Source organism: Chiloscyllium plagiosum, unplaced genomic scaffold (genome assembly GCF_037043375.1).
Source record: "Chiloscyllium plagiosum isolate Xiang-an unplaced genomic scaffold, Cpla_swu_hap1 HiC_scaffold_6, whole genome shotgun sequence".
Lineage (NCBI taxonomy): Eukaryota > Metazoa > Chordata > Chondrichthyes > Orectolobiformes > Hemiscylliidae > Chiloscyllium > Chiloscyllium plagiosum.
The window spans coordinates 87,862,211-87,890,209 of NW_028270144.1; the positions used below are offsets into that span (position 1 = coordinate 87,862,211).

The 27,999-nt window shown below is 40.2% G+C and overlaps 1 protein-coding gene across 2 annotated transcripts in view; it reads left to right on the forward strand.

The window, feature by feature from the left end:
• tnfrsf19 (tumor necrosis factor receptor superfamily, member 19) overlaps positions 1-27,999 on the forward strand; it is a 94,308-nt gene that overhangs the window by 25,667 nt on the left and 40,642 nt on the right. For both annotated transcript variants that reach the window (XM_043691956.2, XM_087988177.1), the window contains exons 4-5: positions 12,311-12,489; positions 16,085-16,170. In XM_043691956.2, coding sequence (XP_043547891.2) covers positions 12,311-12,489; positions 16,085-16,170 — 265 coding nt within the window. The remainder of the gene's footprint in view (positions 1-12,310; positions 12,490-16,084; positions 16,171-27,999) is intronic.

The window sequence follows — 27,999 nt, forward strand, 5'->3', positions numbered from 1 at the left end:
GTACCTGTTTAATCACTGTAAACAAAAGACACAATCAGTGCTGGAAACACATCTTTGATGTAATGTTTCTATTGGACCTCAAGATCTCCTTCAGATAACCCGATATTCAGCTAATTGATAGTCGGATAATCGAGGGTCCTCTGTATCTGCATACTAGTCTTTTATAATTCATCCACTAAGGTGCACTCCACATCTCAGGGTTCTACAATCTCTCACCATTTTGATAATATGTGCCATTGTTTTAATCTTCCTGTCAAAATTCACCAATTTGACACTTTTCCATTTTACACTCCATCTGTCAGATATTACCCACTCACTTAAGCTATATATTACCCTTTGTAGCTTCCTTACATCTATTCACAACTTATCTTTCAAACTACCTGTGTCATGGGCAAATTTAGCAATTATACATTCAGAGCTGTCAAATCATTTACAGGTATATAAATTGTTACCACTTGAGTCCCCAGCACTGATCCTTGTGGCACACCCTTTGTCACATCTTGACATCCAGATGAAAGCCCATTTCTGCCTACTCTGTTAGCAAGCCAATCTTCTGTCGGTATTACTATGTTACCTCATAAACCAAGAGCCTTTTATTTGCAATAATTTGAAAATCTGTTATTGCATCCTTTTATCGATAGCTTGTTACTTTTTTTTTATATTCACTCATAGGATGTGGATGTTGCTGGCTGGGCCAGCATTGATTGTTTGTTGCTCTTGAGAAGATCAAGTGGTGAGCTGCCTTCTTAAACTACTGCAGACCCTTTGGAGCAGATTTATCTTCACTTGACCCATTGGCTGCAGTGGATGGAGGCGATAAGATCTCACAACAACAACAACTTGCATTGTGTGTCAAAGCACAGTATAAAAGGTCTGGACCTGCTGCGTTAAAATTCTGAGACCTGATGGTTTGAAGAGAAAATATTCTATAATATACTGACCTATATTCACACAAGACATTTTAGGAAGTGGAGGTCTCTAGCTTGCTTGTTTCCAATTTAATCATTTTGAAACAGGTAGAAGCACTTCAAAAAAGACTGAATTAAAGAATAAAAACAGAAGTGTTACTCTGAGTGTGGTTCATTTTGTTTAGTCAAGATCCTATTGAGGACTGAATGAAAAATGTTAAATGTTACTGTGGTTCTGTTCGCTGAGCTGGGAATTTGTGTTGCAGACGTTTCGTCCCCTGTCTAGGTGACATCCTCAGTGCTTGGGAGCCTCCTGTGAAGCATTTCTGTGATGTTTTCTCCAGCATTTATAGTGGCACATATTATCCATGCCGGAGGAAAGATCACAGAAGCGCTTCACAGGAGGCTCCCAAGCACTGAGGATGTCACCTAGACAGGGGACGAAACGTCTGCAACACAAATTCCCAGCTCGGGGAACAGAACCACAACAACGAGCACCCGAGCTACAAATCTTCTCACAAACTTTGAATGTCAAATGTTAGTCTGGAAGTATAAACATGTTTGATCATCAAAAATGGTAAAATTGAGGCCTGGAGTCAATTATTCTGTTTCATTTTCTGATTTAATTAACAATAATCTTATAGAAGGACTTTAGAGGATTACTTTTACATTGAGGAATGTATTGTAAAAATAAACAAAATACATTAAAACCTTTATTACTTTGGAATTGAAGTAGAATAGTGCTGGAAATTTCATTTCTGGCAGGTGCTGTCAGATGAATTCTATTTTACGATCCAAAATGCAGAAGAAATTGTTTAAATGAAAGGTCATTAACAAGGTGCCAATGGCTTTCCCAATCAGTGCTAATATTGTGGTAAATTTGTGAACTACAATTGGTGTGTTATTGTAGCAACAATCCGCGCAGCTTAAAATGAAAAGAACATATAACAAAATGTATGATTTTAAAAAAATGTATATCCCAATTTCACAGTACAATAATTTTGTAACCTTATTTGATCTTTACGTTGAATAATACAATTATTGTTCATCTATTTGGGCTATCACTGATATCCTTCAGAATTTTCAGTCCAGAAATAAAAAGCTAAAATAGTGCAGATGCTGTGAGAAAGAAGAAGTACTGGAAACACGCTGCAGATTAACAACATCTATGGTTTCATTGCTGATGAAGGGCTTTTGCCCAAAACGTCGATTTTCCTGCTCCTCGGATGCTGCCTGACCTCCTGTGCTTTTCCAGCACCACTCTAATCTAGATCCTAGCATCTGTGGTGAGACAAAGGTAACTTTAGCATTTCAGTTTGACAACATTTAGTCATGTAGGATGAGTGCAGCAGCATCTGCAAAAATGAAGAAGGCATTGTGACTTGAATTAGCTTTATTGTCACATGTACTCACTCCAGCAATAAATTAAAAAAATAGAGAAATAAGAGTTCAGAATAACAGTTCTTCTAACCCAGACCGGATCAGGCTTCACCTCAAGGCCAGGAATGCTGGATTTGAATCTATGCTGAGCCCAGGAGTCTGTGTTGAGGCCAGGAGATCACAGTGAGGCCAGGAGTCCATACTGAGGCCGGGCCCACCCTGAGGCCAAGGGTTTGAGTCCACCCTGAGGCCAAGAGTTCTAGTCCACTCTGGGGCCAGGAGTTCGAGCCCACGCTGAGTTCGGGAATTTGATTCCATGCTGAGTTCAGGAGTTTTAGTCCATGCTGAGGCTGGGAGTTCAAGTCCGTGCTGAGGCTGTGAGTCCGGTCCACACTGAGGCCGGGTGTTTGAGTCCACTCTGAGGCCGTGAGTCCAGGTCCATGCTGAGGCCGGGTGTTTGAGTCCTCCCTGACGCTGTGAGTCCAGGTCCACGCTGAGTCTGAATGTTTTGAAACCACTCTGAGGCCGTGAGTCCAGGTCCATGCTGAGGCCGGGTGTTTGAGTCCACCCTGACGCTGTGAGTCCAGGTCCACGCTGAGTCCGAATGTTTTGAGACTACTCTGTGACCAGGTCTTTCAGTCCACTCTGAGGCTGAGTCCGGGTCCACGCTGAAGCCAGGTGTTTGAGTCCACGCTGAGGTCAGGAATTCGAGTCCACCCTGAGGCTAGGCATTCAAGTCCACCCTGAGGCCAGGCATTCAAGTCCACCCTGAGGCCGGGAGTTTGAGTCCACCTTGAGGCGGGGAGTTTTCCAATAGATTTCTAATTGGTACACGACTGTAGAGGTGTTCCACAAAATTTCATGTGCAACACTCTTGCCTCTGAGTTGGAAACATTAAGTCCTGCTCCAGAAACCTGAGCACGAATCCAGGTTGGTATTCAAGCACAATTCTGATGGAGTGGAGATGTCACCTTTCAGTGCAGTTGTTGAATCAGGCCTTATTTGCTCTCGCAGTTAGACATAAATAGACCCTTTGACCCGATACAAAGAAGAGCTGGGGAATTCTCCCCAGTGTCCTAGGTTATGAAAGGTGTTGTATAAATAAAGGTTAAAAAAAATCCACAAACTCAAATATTTAGAATTCATCGATGGCCCACAGTATTTCTAAAATTCTTAGTTATATTGTTTGCACTGAAGGTACTAACTTCATTCTGTCACCCATCACCTGTACTTTGATCATTGAGGTTCCTAAGTTCATTCAAATCAAGAGACAAATTCCAAAAACAGTGAGTCATTAATTCCTACCCGCAGGATGATGCATAAATGCTCTTAAGCAGCAAACGATTAACTTTATTAAATTAATACTGTACTTGCTTTGCATTTCAGACAGAAAGCCAAAAGAATCAGTGCACTGCAGCCAAAAAAGCAACACACAGTGCAACACGTGCACTTCCACTATCAGCCTGAGTGAATATATAATCTGGTCGGCAGAAAGAAAATTTACCAGCTTTCAACAAAGAATCTAACATGTATAGAGATGTTTCAGTTTTTTCAAAACATCACATTTATATAATAGAATAAATCATTTCCACAGTCCAGCAAGGGGTTTAAGGATTATTTTTGAAGAATTGTGTTACCTCTTTGCAACCCACATCTTTGGTCTTATCTAAATGTAACCATACATTCTTTTCAACAAACTGTCAGGAAGTAGGCTTTACACAAAGCCACTTGTATTTTTTTATCCATGCTTGGCGAACACTTCAAAGCAATCTGACCTTGTTAATATTACAGCAGTTTATATATAAATAATTTGAATCTGACAGTGCTCCGTTTTCCATGCATTCTGATATAAACTGATCATTTTTAAGATCTTACTTGCAGCCCAACTCTGACAGGGCTCCTTCATCATTTTCTTTGGCTGGGGACGTTCACAAATGAAGTTTGTTTGGATTTTATTCCATGTATTTTGGGAAAATAATTTTTAAAACAGGCCCAACTGAACAAGAGAGTATACAGCAGAAGAAAAGGACTAGTCACCAACCCCTAGTTAAGGGAAATAACATGTCAAAATAATTTTTCAAAATATCAATGAATGATACCAGCACTGCAAATCATGCAACTGATTAAGGTAACCAGAAAACATATTCAATTATCCTGTGTGTAGATAGCTGGTCTCATTTGGACAACTGTGGCCACTTTGGATCAACACTGATCTACAAAGGAAAAAGTCAGTCTGGTTTCTCATTTTTATACAGTAGTTGCTGCTGGAAATTCTACGTGAATATTGTGTGAGGACAGGATTGAATATACTTCCAGTGTCCTCCACCGCAGCACGGTGGCTCAGTGGTTAGCACCGCTGCCTCATAGCACCAGGGACCTGGTTTCAATTCTACCTTCAGATGACATTCTGTGTAGAATTTGCACATTCTCCCCGTGTCTGCATGCATTTTCTCAAAGTGCTCTGCTTTCCTCCCATAGTCCAAAGATATGCAAGTTAGGTGGATTGGCCATGCTAGATTGCCCTGTAGGCTAGCTGGATTAGCCATGGGAAATGCAATAATAGTAAAGGAGGTGGGTTTGGATAGGACGCTCATCAGAGGGTCAGTGTAGACAAGATGGGCTGAATGGCCTACTTCCTCACTGTAGGATTCTATTAATCATTACCTGATCTCACCCTTTCAGGCGGCACGGTGGCTCAGTGGTTAGCACTGCTGCCTCACGGTGCCAGAGAGTCAGATTTGATACCCGCCTCGGGCGACTGTCTGTGTGGAACTTGCACATTCTCCCTGTGTCTGTGTGGGTTTCCTTCAGGCGCTCCGGTTTCCTCCCACACTCCAAAGATGTGCAGGTCAGGTGAATTGACCGTGCTAAATTGCCCATAGCATTAGGTTCATTAGTCAGGGGTAAATATAGGATCGGGGAATGGGTCTGGGTGGGTTACTCTTTGGATGGTCAGTGTGGACTTGTAGGGCCATGTTTCCACACTGTAGGGGATCTGATCTGATCTCTCTGAATTGACATGTTAGAGTGCTAAATATACAGTGCTGAAATCACTGAACCGTAAGCCAATAGGGAGGGATGGAGGCAATGAATGGGCTGCTCAATACAGTGAATATCAGTAAACATCCCCAATTCTGAGCTGAGCTGAGCTGAAATAGTAAGGCTGAGTACAGTTCCCTGAGGAACTCCTGCAACAACGTATTGATGTTAAGATGATTGATCTCAAACGACCATAACAATCTTCCTTCTTGCTAGGCAGTAATCCAGCCAGTGGAGAATTTTCCCCATGATTTTCATTGACATCAATTTTGCTCAGGCTCCTTTAAGCCATCTTTGTTAAAATGCTGCTTTGATTTTGATTTTGAACGCATTCACCCTCAGCTCACCTTTGGAATTCAGCTCTTTTTATCAAAATAGAAATCTGGAACCAAAAGTTATTGGTAGCCCCCAAACTGAGCATCAATAAAAGAGGTTATTGCTGCATAAGTACAGACTGTCTGTCATTCCATTGCTTTGCTGATGAACATGCTAGAAGTTGGTTGGATTTGAGTTCTTTCTGCTTTCTGTGGATAGGACTTATCTGAGTAATTTTTTTCATTTTATTGTATAGTTGGTTGCCAGTGATAGACATAAAGGAACAATGGGTGAGGAATGGGGGATGGGTGGTGTCACAAACAAGGTGGGAATTGAGGATTGTTTGTTCCATTCCCTTTGTAAGCCTGACATGGTGAGGTATTATTTGATTTATCCCTTTTTCCTTTTTACTTTTTCCCTTACCGTGGTAAGCACAAAGGTGCTCCCCAAATCCTCATTTCTCACATGCTAAGTTTGAAATCAAACTCACAGCAAAAACCTTTAAGGTGAAATCAAAGGTAGATCTTATTAACGAAACATTCAAAATGCCAGGGAGTTGCTTCAGTACTCCATTCACATATACAAAAGCTAGAAAGAAAGAGAAAGGGAAGGAAAGAAGTTACAACTTATGAATTTCTTTCAAAATCAAACATATTGATATTGGTTTACATGACTACAGTGAGTACAGTCAGTCACTGTTCAATTGGAGACTGTAAGTCAGTTGGTATTGTAACCGAACTCCTTTCCTGGGAGCTAGGGTACAGGAGTTTAAAGACTGGTAGGTGGCCTACTCCTTCTCCTATTTCTTATTTTCTTATGAAGCTGTAGCAATACTTCTTGTACTCAGAGAATCGGTCTAATTTGGCAGGTGAAGTCTGAGGTGGTTTCAGGAGATGAGATTCTTGAGAGGGAGAGAAAGATGAAGAACAAGCTTCTAGCTGCTAAGACCTGGAGCTTCATTATGTGGAATTTGCACATTCTCCCTGTCTCTGCGTGGGTTTGCGCCGAGTGCTCTTGTTTCCTTCAACAGTCCAAAGATATGCAGCTTAGATTGACTAGCCGTGATAAATGCAAGCTTACTAGGATAGGCCAAGGTTACAGGGTTAGGGGCCTGGGTCTGGGTGGGATGCTCTTTGGAGGGTTGGTGCAAACTTGATGGGCTGAATGACCTCTTTCCACAGTGTAGGGTTTCTCCGATTCTCTGATACATGTTCTAGAACAGCTTAGCCAGGGGCATGGCTCATTCTGGATCACAAGTCTTCAATACTGCCCCCAGAACGTTGTCAGGGTCCAAAGTCCTTCCAATGCTATTAGCAGTTTGAAATGAATCAAATTGATAGCGGAGTGACAGCTGGGATGCTGGGGACCTCAGGAGGAAGCCAAGATGGATCATCCACTTGGCATTTCTAGCTGGAGATGGTTTCAAATGTTTCAGCCCTGTCTTGTGCATCAGCATACTGGGCTATCCCAACCCAGAAAGTAGGGATTTTCTCAACCCCCGCCCACCAAATTTTGTTGTTTAATTGTCCACCCAACATTCATGACTAGATGTGACAGGACTGTAGAACTTTGATCTGTTGCTTGTGGGATGGTTTAGCTGGATAAATCACAGCTGCTTCTGTTGCCTGCATGCTAGTATTCCTGTGTTGTAGCATCAGTAAGTTGGCACCTCATTTTAACATATAGCTGGTGTTACTTCTCATTAAATCAGATGGCAATGCTAAAGTGAGGAATATGCCAGGCCATTAGATTACAGCTTGAGGTTGAATATAATGCTGCTGCTGCTGCTGCTGATGTCCCACAGTGCTCATAGCAGATCTGTTCTTAACCTACCCTATTTTACATGGAAATAATGTTCTACATCATAGTACTGAGCAATGGGTAATAAATGCTGGCCCAGCCAATAAGGTTCCCACCCCGTTCAAAGAATAAACAGGAAAAAGCTTGTTGATGGTTAAGGTTAAATAGGCCTTTCTCTCTTATTAGTTCTCTCATCAACTGCTGCATATCCAATCTAACAGATGTATCCTTCAGAACTCAGTAGGCTTTCCATGTTTGATGTGATGCCTTCGTGGGATTCATAAACAATGTTGATCACTTCCAGGGCCAATCCCTCTTTGCTGGTGCCACTACGTCTGTTGGAGCAGGACATAGCCAGGGTTGGCTATGGAGGAATCTGGTTCATTGGTTATAAAATTCTGTGAGTATAGCCTTGTCAGATTGTTGTCAGACTAGAATATGAGACAGCTTTCCCTATTTTAATACAAACTCCCAGGTGCCAGTGAGAAGACTTTTCAGCATCACTCTGTCCCAGTGGTCTGCCTAGTTTTATATTTTATAGTTGTTTTGTCAGTTGTTACACCTTCATGGCTTGCTGGGCCATGTACGTGGAATAAGGTGGAAGCTATATCAGGATATCTGGGTTCAAATTTCACCCTGATAGCTGGCTGAGTTTAATTTCAATTAATAAATCTGAAATTGAAAGCTAGTTTTAGTAATAGTGACCATGAAATTATTGAAACTGGGTTACTATTAATGGCAATGTAAATGGCCCTTCAGCGGCCCCTTAATGTTTCCCCAAGGTCGTATCCTCACTTTATCCTCCACTTAATCTCTCAAATCCAGCATGCCATCCCGACATCAGGATGTGTCCAGTCTGGCCCTGGCAAAATCCTGGACTGACCACCAAGTCCCCCTTGTTGGTATTGTATGATTGTCAGCAACTCCCTGAGGCCGGATGTCCTCCCTGGATAAAGGATAATGTCCCATTTCCAACCACTCATTGTTGTTCACATTGGGTAAGTGGGGCAGCTGCCAACAGCAAGGAAGGGCTCCTCATCTATCCTGACCTTTGAGTTGAGTCCATGGCACCCCACTTAATCCAGCTCCAGGCATGGCTTCCCAAATGGTCAATATAATTGTAGTAAAGCTTCTTAACACTAATATTTCAATCCCTTTGTGACAAAAGTTAACATATAATTTATCTTTCTAATTTCTTGCTGTACCTACATTGCTAACTTCTGTATAATTCATGTGCAAAGACATCCAGACCTTTCTGAATGTAGACACGTCCATGTTTGTCACAATTAAGAAAATATTCTGGTTTTTAAAAGTAAAAATCCTACCAGAGCCGTTAACTTCAAACTTGACATTGTTTTCTATGTTCTTGCCAAATCTCTTTACCCATCTATATCTCTCTGCAGCTTCTTTGTGTTCACACCACTTAACTTCCCACCTAACTTTGTATATCAGCAAATCTATCAAGGTCACTCTCATTCCCCTCATCTAAGTCATTCATATAGATTGTAAGTAGCTGAGGCCCGAGTACTGATCTTTGTGGTTCTTTGCTGTTACAGCCTGTCAACATGAAAGCTTCCTATTTATTTTTACACTCTGTTTTCTTAATTGTCCTGGCTACAACTCAGACAGGCTAGTTATTGAGCCAGCAACCTCTTGTCTGCCCTGACTTAGTGTTGCATTTGACAGTGCCTTAACCAATAGCTATTCAAAGAAGTACTTGAAAATAATTTCCAACCTGTACTAAAATATTCAGTGTTAGATATTTTTCAGGCATAACCTTGACCAGAGGAGATGCATAGTTTCAGTGGTTGATTTTGGATATCAGCACAGTTGGAACGTAGCCTCTGTGTGCGAAAGAGATGTTTTCTTTTATCTTAATATTTGATCATGTCATTGTGCATGTGCAAGATTCCTTGGTATAGTTGTTTGGGGCATGTCTTTTGGTCCTTGTGTGGAAGACTGGAAGTGGCAGTATCTCATTAAACAATGTATTTCTGATTCTCTTTACATTTAACTGTGAGGTAATGCACCAACACAACTATCTTTTATTAAATCAGTTGAGAGTTAGCTTTAAAAGGCAATGCTCACTAAATGACTCAATAAAACCTGTTGAATTCTGACCTCAATGGGCTTCCTTCTCTAAATAGTGAACCGATTAAATATTTGAAAGCAACTAAAAGATGAATAATAAGCAAAATCAGAGAATGCTGGAGAGACCTAGGAGGTCTGGCATCATCTGTAGAGAGAAAGCAGATTAATGTTTCATCAGCAAAGTCATAACAGACTCAAAATGTTAACTCTGTTTCTCTCTTCACAGATGTGTTTGTTTCAAATTTCCAGCATCCACAGTATGCCTTATAAGATGAATAATATTTCATTATAAACTAGAAAAACACAATTAAAGCAGCTAACGTTAAGTAGAGTGAGACTACATTGTAAACAGTTCCTCACTAGATTTTAAATTGTTTTAACAGACTCGTATGGTAATGTTTCCATTAAAATTATTTTATCATCTGAACACCTCAAAAATTGTTTCAATCCTGAAGGGCAAACCTCAGCCCTGTAGTAAAATCTTACATTCTTACATCTGTAGCACATGTTAAGGATATCCAGTTCTGTGTTCACAAAGAATCACTGGACTCAAAACATTAACTCTCTTTCTCTCTACAGGTGCTATGAGACCTGCTGTGTTTTGTCAACAATTTTTGCTTTTGTTAATTGATATCCAAATTGTCTCTGATAAGGTTATTTTGAACTCAAGGCTAAGGTTTATAGTATTTGCACTAATTCAGCAAAGATCTGGTCCTGCATAAGAATGTTACTTCGAGCAACAATACAGGAATCAAGCTCAGCTAAACCAGTTGACATTAATGCAGGATCATATTAACTTCATAGTAGCAACATTTATATGCAGGGATCTTTTCTTAAAAAGCAAAAGGAAGATATTCAAGATTTCTGCCTTTTTCGAGTTACCTGGGAAATTAGGGAGCCAGTAGGTAGCTCTTTGTTATTTTCTCTGTGGCAATGGCTTGACCAATCAGAGTTGACTTGCCAAACAAGCAGCTTCCTTTTTTTGCCTTGAAAAATAAGTTGTGATTGTTTGAACTTTGACATTATTGCATTTACCCTGATGAGTTTAAGAAAAAAGCTTCAACAACATTTCTGGGTTTTTTTTCAGCAATAATTGTAGGGGGTCATACTTTTTTTCCATTTATGACAAGTGGGTGTTACGAGGAGAAAATGAGGACTGCAGATGCTAGAGGTCAGAGCTGAAAAGTGTGTTGCTGGAAAAGCGCAGCAGGTCAGGCAGCATCCAAGGAGCAGGGGAATCGACGTTTTGGGCATAAGCCCTTCTTCAGGAATCTCTGAAGAAGGGCTTATGCCGAAACGTCGATCCTCCTACTCCTTGGATGCTACCTGACCTGCTGCGCTTTTCCAGCAACACATTTTTCAGCTCAAGCGGGTGTTACTGGCTGGTCAGCATTTATTGCCCGTCCCTAGTTGCCCTTGAGAAGATGATGATGAGCTGCCTTCTTGAACTACTATGATCCACCTGCTGTGGGTTGACCCACAATGCACGTAGGGAGGGACTTCCCAGAATTTTGACCCAGCAACACTGAAATCTCAAAACAGAAGATGCCAGAGGAGTAAGCGTTAATACAAAATCTGATGGTGGCTATTAATGGAACATATGATAAATCTTCTTGTGGGGGAAAGCAATTGAAGCAAAAGATATTGTAACAGGGAAATGGATTAGAGGAGCAACCTTGGTACAGTGGCTGGAACGATGAGCATAGGAACAGTAAAAAGTTGGATGGACAGTCAAAAGGGTAATGTATGACATATTAATAATAGGATCAGAAACAAAGTGGACAAGAGAAAGGATATTGTCCTGAGTGAGCCCATAAGATGAGGAAATGGCGCTTGATTCTAGATGACAATAAAATGAAATGATGCAACTTGCAGCCTAGCAGGGAATCCTCAGCGAGGGAGTAGTGACCTTGAGTTACAGTTAGAACTAAATGACCCAAATGAGTTCACAATGCCAGGTATTTAGTTTGGCAACCAAAATGTCGGGGAACAAAAGACTTGATTAGTTGGTTGGCATACAGCACTGCGCTTTGGAAATCAGTGGGAGGTTAAGACCTAAAGCAGTTAGGATTTTGCCCTGTTAGGAGAAATCTGAGGCCTGCTTCCTGGCAATAAGCACAGATCCTGGATGACACTAGTTATTTGTTTGTCAGTAATGAAACATATGGAAGCCTAATGGTGGAATAAATGAAATAAGGGAATTGTTACTTTATTCTCAGTGTTGCACTGCTTTAATGCCATTGCTCATTGGACTGGGAATTGGAAGTGACATTTGTGAGCACACAAATTAATTCGAGCACTATAATTTGCAAATAGAATTAAGCCTCAAGCAGAGTCGTCAAAGGTACAAAAATAATCTATTCCTCAGAAACAAATGAATCCCTCCACTCTTCTGATTTTGGAACAGCACAATGAATGAATGCAGAAGCATTTCATTTACGCCCTGCTCCTGGACATTCACATGACTGACTTAATTAAAAAAATAACTCCACTATAGCTATTAATAATGTAGCTGTAGGAGACCTCAAGCCTTATTGTCATTCAAATTCTCTGTGTATTGTGAAATAACGGAATGATTAAGTGTTGATTAAAGCAGTAAGGGAGATTATTAGCACTGAAAGGGACATTGGAATTCAGTGAAAGGTTGCCATTGTCTCCTGACTAAGGCCTGTCTGCAGTAATCATTACACATGCCTCTTGTTTTTATCGTAGTAATTTCTCCTTATTCACGCTCCTTTTTTCCTCTAACAGTGGGTATTTCTTGTTAATCCTTGCAGGAATGTGGATTTGGATATGGGGATGATGGACAGTGCGTGACCTGCAGGCCAAGCAGGTTCAAGGAAGACTGGGGATTTCAAAAGTGCAAGCCATGCCTGGACTGTGCTCTCGTAAACCGCATCCAAAAGGCCAACTGCACAGCCACCAGTAATGCTGTGTGTGGAGACTGCTTGTCAGGGTAGGTTCAAGGAGCATCAGATTTGTTCTGCATACTTACTAAGTATCTGGGATGACCCAATTTCAATCTCCCTCAACTTTGAGGTGTTGTCAAATTCCTACTGAACGCTTCCCACGGGACATTTGTTAACAAAACGAATCCATTCATTGCCTATGCACTTTTGTAAAATAATCCAACTGAACCATTTCAAAATCTTCCTCTATGTCATTTACTCCACTTTCCATGGTAACTTTTTTTTTGATGATAGAAAATTAAACAAGGCTGTGTGTACAGATTACGCATTGTCTGATCTAGGACAAATCCACCAAAAATCCAATGTAAAATATGTTCTTTCTCTCTGAATGGCAACTCTGTCTTTCTAAGTTATTTTCTTCATATTTTCCTTGAATTATACAACTGATGATGATATGTGCCCCTCAGCACTTTTCTCCCTCTCTCTCTTTCTCTTGCTCTTCCCCTCTATTCAAAACTGCCTCAGGATTTCACCACAGAATCACAACAGAGATCAGGAGCTGCGTGGTGTGTCCTCATTTTAGGATGAGGATTTGAGGGGAAGGTAAGGGTTAGGGAAAGGGAGAGTTTAGGTAAAGATACTGGCTTTCCTTCATTCCTCCTCACCCCCAATCTCTTTGCAAGCCACAGAAACTCTCCAGATTCTGCCACTAATGTTTTATTTGTTTTCATGTGTGATCTCTTGATCCTTTAGCTAACACTGACAACTGTGCCAATTAAAGAAGACTTTTTACAAGCCATTAGCATGTCTCACAGCTTTATTGCCTGCCATTCTGTTTATTGCTCAGTCTGAGATGAACAGCCCGATGTTTAATTGTTGCATTACTTTAACTATTCCTTTGTTCATTAACTAATCTTTTAAAAGAGGTAATGGAAGGTTAGTTTGTATGATGTAGTGTCTATCATTCCATTTAAATGGTTGAATTTAATACTTTGACAATCTACTTTTGTGAGGAATTAACTCAGGAAGTGAGAACTGTAAACACGGGTGGATAGTAAAAATTTTCCACAGTTGTTCAAATAGCCAAGTAGCATTCCTAACCTTATTATGTAGAACATTTTAGTAGAACAAAAACCTCTGATTCTGGTGTTTAGGATTCGTTAAGAATCCCTGCTGTAGGGTCCAGCACCATATCACCAAAGATGAGGTGTCTGTGGAAACAAGTAACAGTTAACTGATGCCTAGTTTGGATTGCAAAATCCTGTAAGTTGTTGGATGCAAGGGAAGACTGAGAGAAGAAGGCAGCTCCACAGTTTTGACACAAGCCTTTAAGAAATTTAAGACTTCTTGTAGGGAAATAAATGTTCAGGATTCATGACTGTACGAAAGGGAATAACAAACAAATTATTTTAATACTTTGCTCCTTCTAACTCCTCTAAAATCAAAATCACCTTTTGTTCAGGCATAAGCAGAATAATTTGCAGTTTTACTGTGGTGATTTTTGCAATCTGATGGCATATGAATTCCGGACAAATGAAATGTATTAGTCTCAAGCTTTCCTAGTGTATGTCCTACGTGTGAAATTATTGATGAACCTAAATTGATGCAAGTCTTTGTTTTGTGTCTGTTTTATAAGTAATAATCAAAGGGCTCCCCAACTGTTAAATCATTTCCTTTGGTGATGTGGAGGTGGAGGTGTTGAAGTGTGGTGTACAAACTCAGAAGTCACAGGACACCAGATTGTAGTCCAACTGGTTTATTTGAAATCACAAGCTTTTTTCCCATAGGATTCAGCCAGCTTTACCGTAGCTGTTCCATCTGATCTTTAGAACACCTTTAGAACAATAACTTTGCTGTTTAAAATCTGAACCTATTTTCAACAATTACTGGATTGCTGACTGACTAAGCAATGGCTTACAATGCAAGATGCCATCAAGTTTGAAAAGGGTGGGAAACAAACTTAGTCAAATCAATAAAGTAAGAATTAGATATCACAAACTCTGCTTGTCAAAACCTAGCAGATTATAGAATGAACAGAAGTCTAAGAGGAGTAAAGAAATGCATAGGATGAAAGATAATTGAACACGTCTGAATTTCAACAGATGGGAAGAGAAGGAGAGGAATATTGAGAATGGGGTGTATTTGAGACTCGTAATAGAGATTTGAGGAGCTCTGGTCCATAATACTTCCATGAAAATACAGACAAAAAAGGTGACAACAGAGTGAGGGAAGTTGAAAGATAAGGGTGAAGAAGAATCATTAGTCATATAAGTCTAGATTAGAGTGATGCTGGAAAAGCACAGCAGGTCAGGCAGCATCCGAGAAGCAGGAAAATCGACGTTTCATGCAAAAGCCCTTCATCAGGAATGGTCTTTGCCCGAAACGTCGATCTGCAGTCCTCACTTTCACCTCATTAGTCATATAGCTAGCTTTTCCATTCTTTTATAATTATCAGAATAAGAGGTGATGGTGTTGGGGGGACACTTTTCAGACTTAGTTGTAGAATGAGCATTTTAAGGTCACGTATAACATGGCTATATCTTGAATAAAGTTCCCTTTATTTCAACAGTATGTCTTGCCTTTAACTTCAGTACATGATTTCCAATCTGTTCAAACTCCAGTGGCCACTTTGTGACCAGTTTAGTACCATATTTAGTACCAAACTGAATCAAGTTTAGGGGCAGACGCATGAATTGGGCTGGTGCTTACCACAAAGATTATCAAAAGTTGTGATATCAGTTTGAACCCTTACAGCAAAGAATTAAAAGTTTTATTGAGCTAATGCAGGTTTCTTTTCAGAAGTGCAGTTTTGTAATATAATGGATTTTTTCATGAAGAACTGTAGTTCCCTCAAATTTAAAACCACGATCTTTAGTTTTCCATGAGATTGATCCTGCAGCAATACCTCAAGTTACATTTGTTACAGTGCACAATATTTAGTGTTGAGCATCTGGCTTCAACACTGTGTCCTACACTAGGTTTTTGAGGAGATGGTAGTACTGAAATAAGCAGAATTAGTTTATTTTTGAAAAGTATTGTCTACAGCTTCAAATGGATTAATTTAATGCAACATTTCTGCCCTTCAAGTGCTTTGGTTCAACACTAATCACATGTGGCAGCGTGTGAATATACTACTGTCTTTAATCACTAAATCCTTTATGATTCATCTACCTTATTGTATTGCACAATTCTCTTAGTCTCTTTTTCTTCTAATTCCCTTCCTCTCTGGAACCATTAAATCCCTTTCCTTTTACCATTAATAAATGAGGCTCCTAATAAGTCTTGGCATACAATTTTACTATAAATTACATCACAGTCAAAAACAAGCAGAGCTCCATTTTAAGTGTGTTTTTTTTCCTTTATTAATTTTCAACGTTAAATTATTCTAAAGCAGAAGCACTTTACATTTTGAAATGCAGTGTTTCCGTCCTGTTAGCATCCTTTCCCCTTTTAAGGTCTTCAGGCTTTACAGCTGGTTTGACAACAAAGAATGAGCCAGCTGCAGTCTCTGGGTGGTGGGACTACTGTGGCACCCAGGTGCTTGGCTTTACATTTCAAAATGGGAGAGACAAATGTTGAGTGTAATGCTAGATCACATTAAATTGTGTTCCATAAAACTGTCATGACCTTCTCTCCTTCCAGATTTTATAGGAAGACCAAATTAGGTGGTTTTCAAGAAATGGAGTGCATTCCATGTGGGGACCCTCCTCCTGCTTATGAGCCTCACTGTAAGTAAACAACCTTGACATAAATATCTTGCAGACCTACCACTGATATTGTAAATTCATTTCCAGCTGGAACTGGACCAATAGCTTCTGAAGGTACATTAGAATAATAAAATATAATATATATATAATATTTAATTATAAAATTATATAAAATACACCTGGCAATCATGCCATTCAATCACACCTTTCATTGCTTCTACTGCGTTACAATGATGACTACACTTCAAGAAAATATAAGATCATAAGCTGTAGGTAAAGAAGTAGGCCATTCAAACTCCAGTACATGAGTCGCTAAAGGTTACTTTGTATGGACAGCAACTAATCAGGAAGGCTACTTTTCACTGTCAGAGGAATTTTGAACATAAAAGTGTGGATGATAGGTTTCAGTTTCTAAGACTTGGTGAAACCACATCTCAAATACCGTGCGTCATTCTGCTTAATGAAATAAGGATGTAAATGCTTTGGAGATACTTCAGAGGAGGTCTACTAGACTGTGCAATTTTTTAATACTGTGCCTCAGGAAGGTCTAGAAGCAGGGTCATTGAATATTTTAAAGGCAGAGGTAAATAGATTCTTGTTAGGCAAAGGAACCAAAAATTGCCTGAGTAGTTGGAAATGGGGAATTCAGAAAAAACAATCAAAGCAGCCAGGATCTTCTTGAATGACAGAACAAGCTCGAGGGCCAACTACTTCTGTACCTCAATTGGATGTGCTCCTTATTTCGATGTTTCCATGTTTGTGCATTGGCCTCTTAACCCTACTGCACCATTCAACAAGATGGTGGCTGATCTGAGTCTGGCTTTAAACCCACTTTTCTGTCTGTCTTCTTCAATGGCTGAAAAACACTTTTAGATGTCCAGTTGTTGTGAAAAGCATATGATTTTCTTTGTTTTATTAACTTTGTCCAATGTTTTTTAATTATAGAGTAAGTGTAACAATCATAGGTATGCAGACTGTAGAAATAGGATAGATCTCAAATTACTTATTGCCAACACTGACAAGCATATGACGACTGCAGAGTGGTTCTTGTGGCACATGGTAATGTTCCAACCTCTGGCAGGTCTGAGTTCAAATCTCACCTGCTTTGGGATTGATTACAAATAATCATAAAGGGTTCAGATATTGAGTGAATATTACAGAGCCTTTCCAAGCACCAATTCGCCAATGTTTCATGCATCCAGCATAATGAAAAAAGAAATTCAACAGGAAGTACCTGGCAGAATGTCAAGATGAATTGTTTATATCCAGGCATATGCAGGAAATAAAACATGCAACTATAATCTTGTTGAAAGTGAGTCCTAGAAAATGCATAATAAATGGTCCTGCTGAAATTCTCATTAACTCTTTCAAACAGATCATTGCCACACATAAAAATGATTCACAAAAACATACAACCAATACAATTCTTTGTACGTTTGAATGGTGTTGAATCGCATTGAATGACATCAACTTGTAAATTTTCCTTTCTTCATTAAACAATTGTGCTGGGCAGGAGAGGCCATGGCCTTGATTGTGAAGTCTGGAATGTGCCTTCTCCCATTCTGGGGGCACAAAACAAACTATCAGTATTTGTTGTTTGAGTCTCATCTTCTGGCAAGTCTGAACTCTCTTCAATCTTGTGGGAAAACCTCCAAGACCTCCTACATTCAGCCCATGTTAAAACTGGGTATTGAGAAATCAATGATATCCCCAATCATTGATCAGCATATTGAAGGTGGTTTCAGGCATGCAGCTTACCTGACCAAAAATGTATGCAAAGTTCACAGTTCATGAGATTTGGGAGGTCTTTTGTATGGGATGTAAGGATGTAAGGTCATTTCAAAAGTCACATGCTCAGTTTTGGTTTCACTAAATGGGGCTAAATCCATCTTACTGCTTTGAGATATTTGTGTTTGATTCATTTGAATTTTTTTATTATTATTTACGCTTGACTAAATACCATAAAGTGAAAGATTGAGATGGTTTTCAGAACCATGCATGAGTAGTATTCCATTTTAAGCATATTACAAGACTCATCACAGAAATATGTAAGAGACAGTTAAACACAAAATAAACTGGGGAAATTAACAGTTGCAAAAACAATATTTGGGCTTTTGCTTATTTCATAAAGCGTTAAATGTGCATATGGTACTTACCAGATCTGAGATATCCAGTAGATGGGTAGAGTCAGCCAGTAAATGGAAAGAATCACCTAAGTGGTGTCAAAAGTAATTTTCTGAAAGCAGTTCAGTGTGGAAAGGCAATTAATTGGAGCCTGTGATCACATCGAGATTAGACGAGAACAGGTGTGTTAACTCAAGCATGCTTATGTAATGTAAGCTTCTTTAATATTTCGGAGAGGCAGACAGTGATTAATGAGTATTACCACAAGCTACATTGGCTTCACTTTCAAACAATTCAACAGCCATTGTACCTCAAGCACTTTTCTAACATTAAAAAAATGCACTGGAATTGCAGCAAATTGTAGATTTGTTATTTACTAATTAGACTTGTCAATAGAATCTTCATATCATTGTCTCCCAAGTTGTCTTTAAAGCAAAGGATGACAACTTAGTATCACAACTGACAAATTGAAGATTAATTTCATACATATACATAAGACAAGGACCGAAGGAACACAGAGTTCCCTTGAGTTTGCTGCAGTGTATGTGTGTGGGTGTGGGTGAGTTGGTGATGTTCCAGACCAAAAGACAGTAAAGTGGAGTCTAAGAGCTTTCCTCCCGAGTGGTGACAGTTTTATGTTTGGATAACAAATTGTCCACTCGCATTCCTTCACTGTTTTCCAGCATTGCTTATTGAAATTCTTCCTCTGAAATGTTAAGTAGTTGAATCCACATCAACAATCAGCCCTCTTTGTGAGTCTGTTAGGTTATTTTCTTCTTTCATTTTTGTTAAAAACCTTTTCCACCTGAACAATTAAGTAAAGACTAGGCCCGTTCTGCCAATCAGTAAGTTTGTTTTGATAGTGCCTTTATCTTAATAAGTTGTTTGTAAATTCATTTGATGACAGACCTGTCAGTTTTGTTCTGTGAGAAGGATAAATAGAATTTAGTAAGAATGGAAGGGAGACACTATTGAATGTTAATACATCTTTATCCCATTCTGGAAATCCTCAGAAGGTTGCTGTTTGCTTGTGGTCAGACCAGTGTGCTCCAGAGCGAACAAGCACACATTCAGGTGTAAAAATAAATAGAAACAAGCTGACAAATCACTCCAACTGCTCACAATATCATAATGAAGCACTTCAGCAAAAGCTTTTTATTTTGCAGCTGAGTAATTCTTTGAAAAATAGTTGATGCAAGAGATTTAACTGAATTCTACCATGGAATTCTTATTCACTTGCAAGAAGGCATACAATTCAGCTTTCTTTTCTGACCCATTTTTAAGTACATTGGAAACATCCAAACTCGTTTATACTGACCTGTCATGTTTATCTGTAAACTCCCCCATTGTTGTTTACATGAGATTTCCTTAATTCTTTTGCATTTCTTCCTAATGTTCTGTTTCTTCCTGTCTTACTCTCATTATCGTTGCCCCTCCACTCCTCTTTTCCTCATGTGTAAATCTGGCAGTAAGAATTGAAAGGCAGTTTACTTACTGAGGACATCACAGCCAAGCCTGGTCTTACCCAAGATCCTTGCAATGACTAAATTATACTGTCCTGTCTGACACTACTTATTGATCATTGTAATACATCACATGGATTAGAAAGATTCCAGATTTTATCCTAGGTTTGGATAAGCACGTTTCTTCTCATAACTTGGGTGATGCCAGTAAGGTCACAAGAATTTCTTATCCCTAACTATTCTAGAAACGTGGCATATAGCCTTCTTATTTTACTGTTGTTTCTTGTGATGATGCAACAACCAACCAGCATCACTGTTACATGCCACAGGCCAGTGAAGCATGAGAGTTGGAGGGGAATTCAGAGGTGATGGCTTTCCAACATATTGCTGCTCTTAGCATTCTCCATGGAACGTGGAAGGTGTTTTGATGTAATCTTTTGAAAAAGATAACAGTGCATTCTCTAAGAAGTACATTCTGCAGCTACAATGCACTGGTGATCTAAAGTTTAAATATTGAGTCCAATGACAGGAGAGGTCCAGATTACCTCTCTACAATGGCAGCCCAATGGCTATGGCTGTGTTTTGTTTCAAATGTTGTAAAATTGATAGCAGGGGGTCCTGACGGTGGGGCAATCCTCTCGCTTTCTCTTACCTACATCAGCCGCCTGAGCTCCTCTCTTTCTGGAGGTCCTTCAGCTTCAACAGCCAATCCCTCATTCTTAATTAGCTGGGTTAGCCCACCTTCGACCAGCATTTGCTCACTTCAAGTCAACATTGGATTGATCCTGAGACAGTGTGGAGTCAGGACCCACATTTGATGCTAACACTGGGATTCCAATCCCAAAGAGAAAAACTTCCCGATGTTGTAGCGCAACCTTTAATGTCCAAATAATCATATGCTTATTTAATTTCAATCTACCCCTGACCCTATCTGTGCGTGTTTTCTGAATCTGAACTTAAAACATAGAAGAGAATGTGGAGATTGTGATCTTGAAAGCTTTGGAATTTGCTTTTCAGTTGAAAACAAAGGAAATATTGTTGAAGTGTTTGCCACTGTTCCGTGAACAGGCACCAACCTTAATATCTTTCATGTCTATGCAGAGGGATTGATTTTGATCAGATGGAAAGGTACCATTTTTGCTCTCTATGCAATTCTATAAAACTAGTTCACCTGAGATCTTGGCAAGAATGAGAAGGATTGCACAATGTATTGAGCAAAGATTGAAAAATGTCTGCCATAAATTGAAAAGCTACAGGCAGAGCCACCACTTTCTCTCTCCCATGTTGATGAAATTCGGTAATGTCATTCACCAAACCTATTGATTATTGATTGCGCCAAAATCATTGAGTGCTGTCAAGCCTTTGAGCCATCAGCCTTACATTACAGATTGTTTTTATTTTGTGACAGAAGATCAGACTTAATAAGGGCACCAGACTTGCTCAGCAATCCAAAGGCTCCTACTGGATGTTTCTGGGATTTTCCATTCGGGTGAGTTAAAGTGTGGAATCTCACGTAGAAGGCGAACAATGTTAGAAGATGTTGTGGTGGGGTGGAGACTTATGAAACGAGACTTGTCTTCCAGAGGGAATTGAGAGACTGCTGTGTGCTCTGCTTCACAGAGACATGACTCACTCCTGCGACAACTGACTGTGCCTCACAGATTGAGGGCTTCCCAGACCCAGAATATCTAACAGTGAATTGCCATCCCTACTGCATGTGTTCACCTCCACTACTCTGACAGTGGTTTACATCCCATCCCATGTGGAAGTGCAGAGTACACTTAATGAAGTATACAACACTACAAAAAGCTTTGAGTCAGAACACTCCAAGGCCTTGTTCATCGTAGCCGGTGACTTCCAGTAGGCCAACCCGAAGAACATGCTACCAAAATGCCATCAATACATCTTTAGTCCCACCAGAGGTCCAGACATCCTTGATCATTGCTATACAGCTATCAAAGATGCTTACCATTCCACTTCCTATCCACATTTTGGAAAACTAGATCACAATGCCGTGTCCCTCCTCCCAGCTTCCAGGCAGAAACTGAAGCATGAGAATCCAGGACAGAAAGTAGTGCAGTGTAGGTCTGAGGTTGTGAAAGGGTTTCTACGGGATTGCTTAGAGTTGATAGACTGGTCCATATTCAAGAACACAGTGATCAACCCTAAACGAGTATGCCATTATAGTTACAAAATTTGTTAGCAAGCGTGTAGAGGACTGCATGCCAAAGATGTTAATCTGAATGTTCCTCAACTGGAAACCATGGACGAGCTGGGAGAACTACACCCCACTGATATCTAGGTCTGACTCATTCAAGTCGGGCAATCCTGACCTATATAAGGAATCCAGCTATGACCTTTGTAAGGCCATCAGAGGCACTAAGCGGCAATACCAAACAAAGCTCAAGACCCAGACCAACCACATGGATACCGGTCATTTATGGCAAAGCTTACACGACATTACGGACTACAAAGCGAAGTCAAACAGAATCACGGGCGACAGTACATCACTACCCAATGAGCTGAATACATTCTATGCTCGCTTTGAGTAGGTGGTCAGTGAAACGATGTCACCTATCCCATCATCCTCGGGTGCATCTGTGCCTATGGTCACCACCACATGTGGCTTTCCTGAGAGCGAACGCAGAGAAAATGACTGGCCCGGATGTAGTCACCAGCCGTGCACTCAGATCCTGTTGTGGAGGCATTCACAGATATGTTTAGCCTCTCCTTATTACAATCTGAAGCCCCACCTACTTCAAGAAGACCACCAATCATTCTGGTGCCAAAGAAAAATCATGCATCATGCCTCAATGACACTGTCCTGTGGCTGTGACCTCCATGATTATGAAATGCTTCAAGAGGTTAGTCATGGCTCACATCACCTCCAGCCTCCCAGCTTGACTTCATCCTTTGCAGTTCACCTATTGGTGCAGCAGGTCCACAACAGATACCCTACACTCATCCCTGGAACATCTGGATAACAAGGACATCTTCATCAGGCTCATATTTATTCATTACATTTCTGCCTTCAACACCATAATTCCAAACAAACGCATCTCTAACCTCTGAGACCTAGGTCTCGGCTGCCCCCTCTGTAACTGAATCCACAACTTTCTGACGTATAGACCGCAATCAGTAAGACTAGGCAACAACACCTCCACCATAATCCTGGACACCAGTGCCCAGCAAGATTGTTTACTCTGTCCCCTACTTTATTCCTCATACACTCACAAATATAGGGACAAATTCCACCCCAACTCCATTTCCAAGTTTTCTGTCAACATCACCATTGCAGGTCAGATCTCGAACAACAATGAGACAGAATACCGGAAGGAGATTGAATGCTTAGTGACATGGTGTAAAGATAACAATCTCTCCATCAACGTCAGCAAAATGAAGGAGCCAGTCATTGACTTCAGGAAGCTGAGTGGAGGGTATGCCCCTGTCTGCATCAATGCTGCTGAGATGGAGATGATCAAGACCTTCAAGTTCCTGGAGTGATGATCACCAACAATCTGTCCTGGTCCACACATGTCAATTTCTCTACTTCCTCAGGAGATGAAGGGAAATTGACATGTCCACAAGGGCTCTTACCAATTTTTATAGATGCACCATAAAAGGCATCCTATCTGGATGCATCACAGCGTGGAATGGCAACTGCTCTTCCCAAGTCTACAAGAAACTGCAGAGAGTTGTGAACACGTCCCAGTCCATCATGCAAACTAGCTTTCCAACAGTTGAGTCTATCTATACTTCCTGTGGCTTCGGGAAAGCAACCAATGCAATCAAGACCTCTCCCAGCCCAGTTATACTCTCTTCCACTCTCTTCCATCTGGCAGAAGATATAAAGGTTTGAAAACAAGTGTGAACAGATTCAAGAACAGCTTCTTCCTCTGTTGTCAGACTTTTGAATGAACCTCTCAAATGTTAATGTTGATCTCTATCTATGCACCCTTCTCTGCAGCTGTAGCACTGTATTCTGCGCTCTGTTCTGCTACCTTCTTGCACTTCGTATGGTATGATCTTTCTATATAGCATGCAAAACAACACTTTTCACTGTATCTCATTACATGTGACAACAGTAAATTAATCAATCAATGTAACCTCTTTGATTGCCTACACACTGTTTCAGAGGGTGGATGGACCTGACCCCGGCATGTACCTGCCCACGTGGACTGACATTCTCCCAAGACAGGTCCACCAAACCCAGAGGCTTCCTTACTCTGTGTGCATGAATTGGTCGTTTCCCTCTGTCACTTCTCATGGTTTGCACTTGATATGTTTCTGATCGCTATTCACCAAAATCAATTTAGAATGTTGTTCGAACATTCGCCTCAGAATTCTAGCCACCAATGCTGTTACCTGCTATAAGATGTATTGTCAGCTCATCAGCTAACATGATGGTGCTACTCACATGCAACTCAAGGAGCAAGGTGGTGGTGGGTCTTTGAAAATTAGGATGTAGACTTTAAAAGGCAATGGGACAAAATCAACAACAGTCATAGGTAAGTAAAAAGAGGGCTGGATTTTGCCAGAGATCAGCCAAGTGTCAATTTCGGGAAGTTTCATGGATGATCTCTCTCTGTGAATTCTAGTGGACTCTTTCACAGTTTTCTCTGCTGTTTGCTCCATTAGCTATGCATCATGTCTCTATGGTACCCCACTCACACTATCATGTGCTCAGAAAGGACAAACATTTTTGCCACTGCTGGACCTCCCTGTATTTCCGATGCTGGCACCATTTTTAAAGCACAGCTGTACATCAGGTCCAGTCCTGCCAAACACGAGTTGTCCCTCACACGGCATCTAGTGAGAGGGGAGAGGAAAGGAGAGTGCATAGCTGGCATGGATGACACTTCATTGCAAATTCAAGATCATATTTGTCCTTTTCATCATGATCTGTCTAATTGACTATCATTGTAATTGCAGCTATAAGAATCAAACTACAACTACAACATTCTTAGTATCATTTCACCTGAGAAACCTGGTATAAGAGAGTTACTCTTTCCGTTACAGTAGCATAACAACTTTCCATTGGCCAAGGTATGAACATCACATGCTGGAAAGCATTCAAATGGTTGACAATATTCGCTTTCATTCAACAATGCCAAAAACAAAGAAAAGATAACAAACAAAAAGAAGTTGCATTGCTCCTGGAAATAGATAGGGACTGCTTGCCTTTTGAGCAATAACAAATTTACAGTCAATGAGGGATCACAGCAGCAACTCACAATGAGAAGCAGGTATCAATACAGACCTGTCCAGCTTGTTGTACCCACCACTGCCACACACTGAGCAGGCTGAAAAGTGCCTGGAAAGTGCCTTGAGATTGTTGGTGACGGCTACCCAAGATGAAGGCCCAAGGTGCAAGCAGCAAGCTAGAACCACCAGGTACCCACTTGGTGATTTTCACATCTGATGTTTTCACTGTCTAGTTTTATCTGCCGTGAGGAAGAATTGTATACCAATGAGGGAGAATTTGGTGCTGATATCATACTAATGCATGGAACTAGATGTAAATAGGTTTCGCAGTGCTTTCTGATGATATACTTATCATGCTGCTCAAAACCTGGTTTCAGAATTTCTTTTCCTCAATGTCCAGAATCCATTTCTTCTGATCTCACCACATTTTACCATTTGACTCACCAATGTTCACATTGTTTAGGGGCTTTGGGAAGATTGCACAAAAGTGTTTAGCTGAGTATATTATGCAATGTACGCATCAGATGACTCCCAGTCTCTACTGCAGTGCAAGAACGAGGGACAATTTTATTTGCCCCAATACATTGACGCGGAGGGGGGAGGGATGACAGCACATAGGAAGCATGGATTTCCAAGCATATAGGAAGTTCGCTCTCTCAATAGTATATGTGATACAGGATGCCTGAAAGCTGTAAAACTTGTTCAGAGTTGTTTCTGAACAGGACACAGAGAGGGTACTTACACAATATTATTGTCTTGTAGCAATAAACAATCAGTGGAAACGTTGTTAAAGTTTAAGCCACTTTTACTGCACCATTACTTTGCTACTCATTGCTTCCTCCTCTTTGTGCAATCATCAGTTACCTTAAAAAATAAGATATGCAAATGATATCCCTAGTGTGATACCACAGTGATTATGTTACTGGACTAGTACCAAATGCCTGAAGTAACTTATCAAAGATATGAGTTCAAATTCCATCAAGGCAGCTAAGGAATTTTAATTGAGTTGATAACATAAGTCTGGAATAATAAAAAAAACTAGTATTGGTAATATGATCATGCAACTAATGGATTGCCTTGTTTATTTGATATCCTTTATCTTGTCATGTCACTACACCTTCCCTCATTACAGTTCCACACAAACTCCAGAAATTTGAATGGCAAAGAGTTGGCTGGAGCATTGCCGAAAGATTTGGAGGCTGCACAAAGCCTCCTGTAGCCATTCCACGAGATGTCCTTTTGGGAAGGAAATCTGCCATTCTTACCCCGTTTGTTCTATATGTGAGTCCAGAGCCACAGCAATGTGGGTCCCTCCTGAAATCACCTGCAGTTCTGAAGAAGTCAAGCTGGACTCAAAATGCAAAGTCTGTTTTTCTCTCTCTACAGATGCTACCAGATCTGATGAGTTTCTGGAGCCTTCTTTTTTTTATTCAGATTTCCAGCAGCCACAATATTTTGCCGTTATAGAGAGCATGAGATGCTTATTCTTCTGCTGTTGACAAAGTTGGAGAAGGAGCAAGTGAAGCAGACAGTGAGAATGCACAGAACAAAAACAAATAGTATTACAGGAGATTATATAGATGCAAAGTAGGTGGTAACAGTAGATGTGAACAGTAGAAAGTAGATTGTCTTTGCTAAGAGCAAACTCATGCAAACATGACATTGAGGGGTGAGAGGGTGGAATCAAAGCAGAGGACAGTGTTCATGGTCTGAAGTTGCTGAACTCAGTGTTGAGTCCTGAAGATTGTAAAGTGCCTGAGCGAAAAATTAGGTGCTGTTCCTCCATCAGGGAGGCTTCACTGGAGGGCTGCAACAGGTCTGAGACAGAAATGAGAGCATAAAAGTCAGATTATTAATGAAATTGCAAGTAACTGGAAGGTCAGGCTCGTTCTTACAGAGAGTATGCAAAGTGGCCACCGAGTCAGCATTTGGTCTTGCAGCATTAAAAAATCTCATTTTCCATCTCCCTTAAAATTCAGAGAAGTGTTATGTTAGACTTTAAAGGTTAACCCTGTTTCTCTTTCTAGAAATTCTGCCTGAACCTCTGAGATTCTTGAGCATTTTCTGGTTTTATCTCAGATTTTCAGCATCCACAGTTCTTTGCTTTTATTTGAGATATGCTGGACATGCCACGCCCTATGAACGAATCATTTAAAAACACATCAACCAATGATGAAAATTCATTCAAAATAAATCCATTCATTGTGGTTTTAAAATTCTTCATCTACCCATATCTGATTATTTCAAATAGAATTGTTAAGTAAGTTGTAAAATTAGTATCGCATTACAAATATTTACAGGTTTTTATGTTTTACTCCCTTTAGTTAATTAAAAGTGTAGACATTTCAATGATCAACATTATAAGTAATGCTAAAAGTGCTTAATTAAAGATATAGTAAATTATTCAGGTTTAGGAACAAAGTTAAATACACATGACATAATCCTGTATCAACAGATCTATTGTGGGAGAGGCCAGACTCTTCTCCATTGTTTTGATACTAATGATTCATCTCCTTTAGAAAAAGTAATTACTTTTTTAAAAAACCAGGAGTGCTTTTGTCAAGCAACTTGGATCAGACATATGGGAGCAGAGTCTATCAAATAGACTTTTCTTTTCTATCAATGATTGCTGCACAATAATTGGAGCATTGTTACCAGTATTTACCTATATTTCAAAGAAGATGCAGATTACTAACCGTTCAGTACTGGAGACCTCATTGACCACAGACACATTTGTAATGTGTTATTTTTAGCATTGTCACTGAAGGATGATGGAATTCTGCTCAAGCAGGAAGTGATGTTTATGGGAAATCAAGAAGGGAGGCAGCTGTACAAAGGTACAGAGTGGCTTTAGTGCTCAATGCAGCAAACTTCAGATATCATCAACTAAATTTATCAAGGTGGGGAAAGGTAAAAAACAGAAGAAAAGTGTCCTATACCTTTTTGAGCAGCTTTTATGCGTAACAGGCTTTAGTTCCTGTTTGGCAACAGCCACCTCTTGCCCTGTTATCATTTGGTGGCTGATGCCAGTGTTCCTTGATTTTCTGTGCCCCACTCA